Consider the following 6,997-nt stretch of genomic DNA (forward strand, 5'->3'; position numbering starts at 1 on the left):
TTAATCATCTTTTAGAAGAGGCTCTGTTTCTGTTGACTAATGAAGGACCGTATTCAATTAGCTCAGACAAGACACTAACATTTAGGTAATAAAGTCTTAGTTTATCATGTACAAGATTCATCTGATCTCACTTTACTACCTAAAGATTGGGTAGTATCTAACTTATCACACTAATACTTACAGCTAGGGGAGAGTGTCTAATAAAATGTTCATTCTGCTTCATGCCCTTTCACTTAATTGCAAACATTTCTGTGATTATTTCTGTTAAAATAAATAAATGAGTAAATAAATGGATTACATTAGATTAAAATCCAGTTGCAACCAAAACTATTCACAAAGCAAAAGAAAGCATTTGTTCCTAGTAACCAGGTAACGCCCAAAAAGCCGGGTAAGACAGATAGAGAAATCAGAAGAAAGACACAGAATACATCAGTGGTCCAGCTAGGAACAGAAGCCAAACTCCTGCCTCCCTTCTCAGGTGTCTGTCAATATGACCACAGTGCAACCATCAGGCAGTACACAAAGGTGTCTTACAATCCTCTGAAGTAAACAATATGTGCAAGACACTATAAGAGATGTCTGTATTTAAATCTATAATGTTTGTTCATGTCTATTCTATGTTCATGTCTAAATCTGTTCATGTCTATATCTAAATCTATCTCTATGTCCATTTCTAGCTTTAGATCCTATCTGTACTTGTAACTGTATCTGCATCTCCCTATAGATATCATGCAGTTAAGCTTCAGAGTCCCTGCCAACAAGTGAACAGATAATGACAAAAGGTATTCAAGCTTGTTCAAGGTTTCATGGAATTTTTTCATAATTTTCATCATAATTTAAATCAAGGTTCAGTGAGTGCTGCAAGAGTGCCAAAGTCAGATATGAATCAGTAACATGTATAGCTTAAAAAAAATAAAATAAAATAAAATAAAAGCCAGAACAAGCCACTAGCACAGATAAATTTAAATAGGTATAAACTTCACAATTCAATTCAGGACAGAAATGTGTTTCTTAATTCTGTATTATTTCCTCAACTCTTTGCCTTCCAAATTTATCTTGTTTCTTTCTCTCCTTAAAAAAAATATGTATTCTCATCTGCTTCTGTCCATCACTGATCCCATGCTTCCTCATCTTCCCCCATCTTTGTTTAGTACCCATCTTTTTGTTCCTATGTCTTTCCCTTACGTTACACACATCCTGCTTTATCTTGCTCTTATACAACTCCAGTCCATTGTTATTCCTGCTTCCTTGCTTACTGAAATGTTTCAAAAGAGGCATATAATTCTATCATTAAAAATGATAACAATAAAAAGTTATAAAAATCCCATATATCCCAAAAAGTAGATCGTGGAACAGACACATCAGTGGTGGCACTGATAATTGACCACTCAGCAATCTTAAAAGCAGATTAGCTTTAAAAGTGTTTTTATCAGATTTCTCATCTGAAAGGAAAATAACCTATGTTGTCAATATCACTCTTTGTGTGAGAACTGTATGTAAAATACACACTTATCTGTATATTTTCTGATATATTTTCAGGCCCTATGCAGCTCTAAACTAAAAAGGAAATCCATGCTATCACCTTAGCTACAAGCACGCTACATACAAGAGTGCTTGCTACATCACTGAGGAAAAGAATTTGAAGTCCTATTTTCCCCCCCCCATAATATCATAATTGTGGTGTAGAAGACTCAGGAACAAAATAGAAGTGGAGAAGTGTTTATTTTTCCTGTAGTACCTGCGAATGACATTTGCACGTATCTGTCATTTCTACAAAATTTATCGTATGCATGAGTTACCTTCACTGAGCAGAGCTCTTCTTATCCCCCCTAATGAAGCCATACCTTAAGTTTCTTTATCCAAGTCCACTAATTGACTTGAAAACAAGAACTGAGAGCTTAAACTTTATGTTGTATTGGGAATCAATAGAATCATCAGGGTACACAGGTTGTTATCTGCAGCCCATTTGCTGACTGTCTGAGCCACTATACATTGCATTAATTGTTTCCCTTTCTAGGATCGATGTCTAGAACCAACAAAAAAAAAAAAAAAAAAAAAAAAATGTTTACAAAAATGCATCAAGATAGAAGTGAAGTCAGGTACAATGCAGTCCAATGATTTCTGGAAAGTCTGCCACTGCTAGCTTTACAGTATTCCACATTCAGTTATATCAAAAGCAGTAAGATATAAATCTATGTTGCAAAAGCCTTTTTTCATTAGAGTAGGTAAGCAGTCATTCATCAGTATCGTCAGTGTAGGTAGTTTAAACTCTGAAGACCCTCATGAACCTTCAAGAATAGATGTACTTCGAAAAAATTCCTTGCTATCTCAGAAAACTTTTGTAAAAAGACAGACTTAAAACCATTTTTTCAAGAATACTGAGAGAAGAAAGGTTATCACATGTTTAGACTTCTCTTGTGTTGTGAAAGGCACAGCTGCTTCTTGTGCAGCACTGACAGTCCTAGAAGGAGAGTTGATTATTCCTCTCTGTTGCAATTCTTAGACAAAGCTCTGATTCAGACAGCTCCCTACATGCTTTTTTGTCTGATATCCGTATCACCTGATGTCCTTCTAGCGTCTTTCTGCACCATAGACAGCGTGAACTAAAGAACAGGAGATTTTTTTCATCTGTAACTGCAACTATGCTGCCCAAAATGTTTAGGCATGCTTGGCTGCAGGTGAACCTTCTGGCAAAGCAAACTACTGATGGATCCACAGAGCAGTGAAGCTGTTTCATGGCATGGTAGATCAAGCAATATTTTTTTTTTTTTTTCCCCAGAATTGACAAGAAAATGTTATTTCTGTAAATATTTAAGTTGGGCACTTTCAATAAAGCTTTCAATATTTAAAATATTGCCCTTGCTTGCCAAGACTGGGAAGGAGGTGTATCTTTAATGTGCTTGCCCATCACCCTGGAAATTCATCCTCCAACTCTTACAGAAGCCACCACCAGCCCTTCCAAGTTCTTGGGAACTCTACTCGTATGTCCAGTACAACTCCTCTTTCTCTCCTTAAAGCTGAAGATCTTCACTCTGCCTTTATTTCAACATCATCATCTTTACTGATAACCCTGGCAAAATATTTACTTTTAGTATATATTAGTAATATTAGTAATATTAGTAATATTAGTAATATTAGTAATATTAGTAATATTAGTAATATTAGTAATATTAGTAATATTAGTAATATTAGTTTTGGGCTATTGTGGCTGCATGGGAACCTTACTCCCATTCTCTATTTTTGGCTGTATGTATATCTGAAGAGCAATCTTCAGCACTGTTTTCAACAGCAATGTGTTACTAGCTCATAAGTGCTAATTAGCCAACAGTTAATAGTATCTAATAGCTCATAATATATGAACAGCAGCGTATGGTGCATTCTAGCATTAGTCATACCATTCAGGAGGTTATAATGACTGGGGTGGAGGAGGGGTCCTGGCATACTATGGGGTTGTTACAGAATCTTTTGGTCATTGTAGAAGGCAGTAAGGTCTTCCCTGAGCCTCCTCTTGTCCAGACTGAACAATCCCAGTTCTCTCAGCCTCTCCCCATAAGATTTGTGCTCTAGACCCTTCACAGCTTCACTGACTTTCCCCGGACACACTCCAAAACCTCAATGTCTTTCTTGCAGTGGGGGGGGCCACCACGATATCTGCAGGAATTCTGTTTCCATGCACCTGTAAGCAGCATTTCCCTTCAGCTCAGGATTTCTATATGACGTCGTGGTTCCATATGCAAATAAGAAGGGAGGGAGAGCTCCTTGTCGATGCCATGTAACGGGGCTGCGTTTCAGTGTTGACGGCACGCCAGGAGGAGGGTGCGGTGTTTGGTGTAAGCAGCATTTTGGGGTAGGAGGGGCTGAAGCAAAATAAAACCAATTCCCAAATTCCCAAAATCCAAAAGGGGATTTTATAAGGACCTGGGTTGATCCAAGCGAGTCACCCCGCGTGTTTCAATTTCCAGCCGCATCCACGCGACAATACGAGCTACATCATTAGAAGAATTAGAAGAATTATATATTATTTATATATATAATATAATTAGAATATATATTTCATCATTAGAAGAATTATATATAATTTATATATATATAATATATATATATAAATTATATTTATATTTATATTTATATTTATATTTATATATAAACCACTCATTTGCTAGCAGGGCACACAACATCTAATTAGGTGTATGCTAATTAAAGCATGGAAGAGAAGGTGGCAGGCAGACCTTTATTCCAAAACTGTTTCCTCCTGTTTCTGACCCATTTTAGAACAGGCACTGTATGGGTAAGAGCTCAGTCCACTGCCTCGCTACTCCCTACATGTTCCGGCCAACATACGGCCCCGCAGCACGCCCGAGACTCTCAGTGCGCATGCGCAGGGCTCTGTAGAGAGTAAAGACCTCCCCGCCGCCAGGGGGCGCCACCTCCTCCTCGTCTCCCTCCCTTCGGATTGTGGCGTCCCCCGGCGGCGTCACTCCCAGCATGCAGCGCGGCCCGCTCCTGCCCCTGCTACCGGGGGGAGAAGATGGCGGAGGGAGGCGCGGCGGATCTGGAGACTCAGCGCACGGATGTGGCGGCGCTGCTCAAAACCGCCCTCCGCAAGGGCGACACCTGGTGAGCCGGGGGGAGGGGGGGAGGCAGGGAGAGAAGGGGAACCCGGGCTGCGAGACTCGGGCGGCTCCCCCACCCCTGAGCGGGGCTTCGCTTGCCACAGGGACCGACCTCCTTCCCCTCGGCCCTGCTCGGTGCAGGGAAGCGGGGGAGGGGCGCGATGGCCGCCCCTCACAATGAGGGCTGCGCCTGGAGCGGGGCCGGGGGAGGAGGGCTCTGCTCGGAAGCTTCCCTTCCATCAGCCGGGTTGCAGCGCCGGCTTCCATTGCGAGCCAGGGGTAGGCCTTACATCGAGACATCGGCTGCGAACGTGTTAATAATAGGCGACGAATCAACCCCCGGAGGTGCAAACAGGCTCTTATGATTCTCTCTTCCACGGCCGGCTTGTTTTCCTGGTCCGTAGAAAATATCTCTTAGTAGACAGTGCAGATTGGCAGCAGAACAAGCCACGGTTGGGAAGAATTAGGTTAAATAAACACCGTCGTTTTAGTGTGTGTTTGGGGATTGGGCAGATGTAGGTGTAGTTGTTGGAAACTAGCTGGCATACTGTGTGGGGTGGTTGTTGTTTGTTGTTTTTTTTTAAGAGGACAGAAAAAAAAGAGGAACTGCCCCTCCTGCCACCACCCAACCTCTGCTTCTCTTCCCTTGTGAAGTTGTCACCCAAAGACAAAGGCTGAATCGTTAACTCGGTGAAAATTATGAACACACAAAAGTAGAGCTTCCCCACCTCGTTTCAGCTGTCATCACTTACTGTTCCAGTTCCATAAAAGACTATATTTAACAGTGTTGATACTGCAGCATGTGTCAGAAGCATACATTCTGATGCATTATTCAAATACTGCTGAGTATACGTTCAGTTTTTGGCGTACGAACAGACTGCTCTTAAGCTGGAAAAGTATAAGCGACTAGAAAAAGGAAATCGATTCATATGGTACTGTTGAAAACGACTGGCACTAGTACAAGGGTGCTCAGGCTTGTAGTCTTCTAAGCTTTTTTTTTCTTCATATATGATTCTGTTGGGCACTTCCTGAGTACTAAAAAAAAATATCCCAAGCGGTTGATATTATTCAAAATGAAAGTAACTTTATGAGCAGTTTATGTAATGAGTAAATCAGGGCATGTACCGACTGAGCTGTCTTCTTTTTTTTTTTTCCTTACTAAGTGTAATATTTTAACATGGAAAAACCAGTTTAGTGAAATAGGCTTTTAAGTTTTCTCTGAAAATAAGTATATTTCACTGCGATTATGACACTAATATTAATCAAGCGTTTTAAGGCTGAATAAGCTGTGGCAGAGCCCTGTTGACTGTGACTCTTAAATCTAAAAACAGATGTGTATATAGGTGTGTTGATAGGTTTAACGCTTAAAGCTGCGTGTTTAACTTCACAAATTAAGGAGTGCGTGTAGTAATTCAGAGGTATTTTGATACTAGTTTTTTGGTCTTTTGGAGCAGTGAGGAAGCATGGTAGTTTACATGCTCTAAGTCATGACTCAGAATTGCAATTTCCATTCATTCACTCGGTAGTAAATTTTGGAGACAAATGTGAGTGATGATGTATCAGCTTGTTCTGTTTGAGTTTTCAAGTGCTGTATTTAAACACAGTGCTTTTAAAATGTCCAGCTTAGACAGAAAAACTGTTGTGAATGTAGAGCATAGAAAAAGCAAGTCGTTTATAAAGCTTTTGGGGTTTCCTCTTCAGGATAAAGGAAGAGTGGGGCAAAAAGAGGCAAATTGTGTCGTAGAGGGCAACAAACTTCCTAGTTTTAAGGGTTTATTGCAGAAAGAAAGAAATGAAACTGATGTACATGCAATATTTCAAAGTTAGAAAAGATTTTGTAGAATACACATGTTCAAATATTCCATGTGAGCAGTCAACTTAGTAAGCTGTAAACTTTGCTACAGTGGATGTTTTTGAGGATACCTGGGGCATAATATGGGTAAAAATATATTGCCGCAGTGGATGGGCAGGAGTGGTGTCTGTCTTCTGCCTGTTCAGTGCTCAGGGATGGGATGCTGGGCTGGTTTGTTCACGTTACCTTTCCTGCATACAATTAATAAGTGTTTAAATTAGGTGAACCTGCAGGTTTTCCATCTTCCAATTTTTCTTATTTTTCTTAAAAGATGTATTAACATTAAATTTAAGTTTTTCCAATGAAGAAAATCCTTAGTTTATTAGATGCTTTAAATAATTATAATTGCTTTTGTTCATGAATTCAGCACTAAAAGCCACACTCTTATTCCAAAGAACTCAAATTACCTGTAATTCTCTCTTCATGCAGTATTTCCCAAAGAACGCACAGTTTCAGTGTTTCAAAGAGCTCTGGTTTTGTTCTGAAAGAAAAGAAATGCACAATTCATCTCATATCTCACAGTCTTAGAATC

General features: G+C 39.9%; 1 protein-coding gene across 5 annotated transcripts in view; it reads left to right on the top strand.

Moving 5' to 3' along the window:
- Positions 1–4,475: 4,475 nt before the first annotated feature.
- Positions 4,476–6,997, top strand: part of USP15 (ubiquitin specific peptidase 15) — a 64,905-nt gene continuing 62,383 nt past the window's right edge. For 2 of the 5 annotated variants that reach the window (XM_015855303.2, XM_015855314.2), the window contains exon 1: positions 4,483–4,617. In XM_015855303.2, coding sequence (XP_015710789.1) covers positions 4,529–4,617 — 89 coding nt within the window. In that variant the 5' untranslated portion in view covers positions 4,483–4,528. Of the gene's footprint in view, positions 4,618–6,997 lie in introns of all 5 variants that reach the window. The other 3 variants (XR_004306508.1, XM_032443297.1, XR_001553444.2) reach the window with 3 other exon arrangements.

This window comes from Coturnix japonica, chromosome 1, assembly GCF_001577835.2.
Source record: "Coturnix japonica isolate 7356 chromosome 1, Coturnix japonica 2.1, whole genome shotgun sequence".
NCBI classification, from domain to species: Eukaryota; Metazoa; Chordata; class Aves; order Galliformes; family Phasianidae; genus Coturnix; species Coturnix japonica.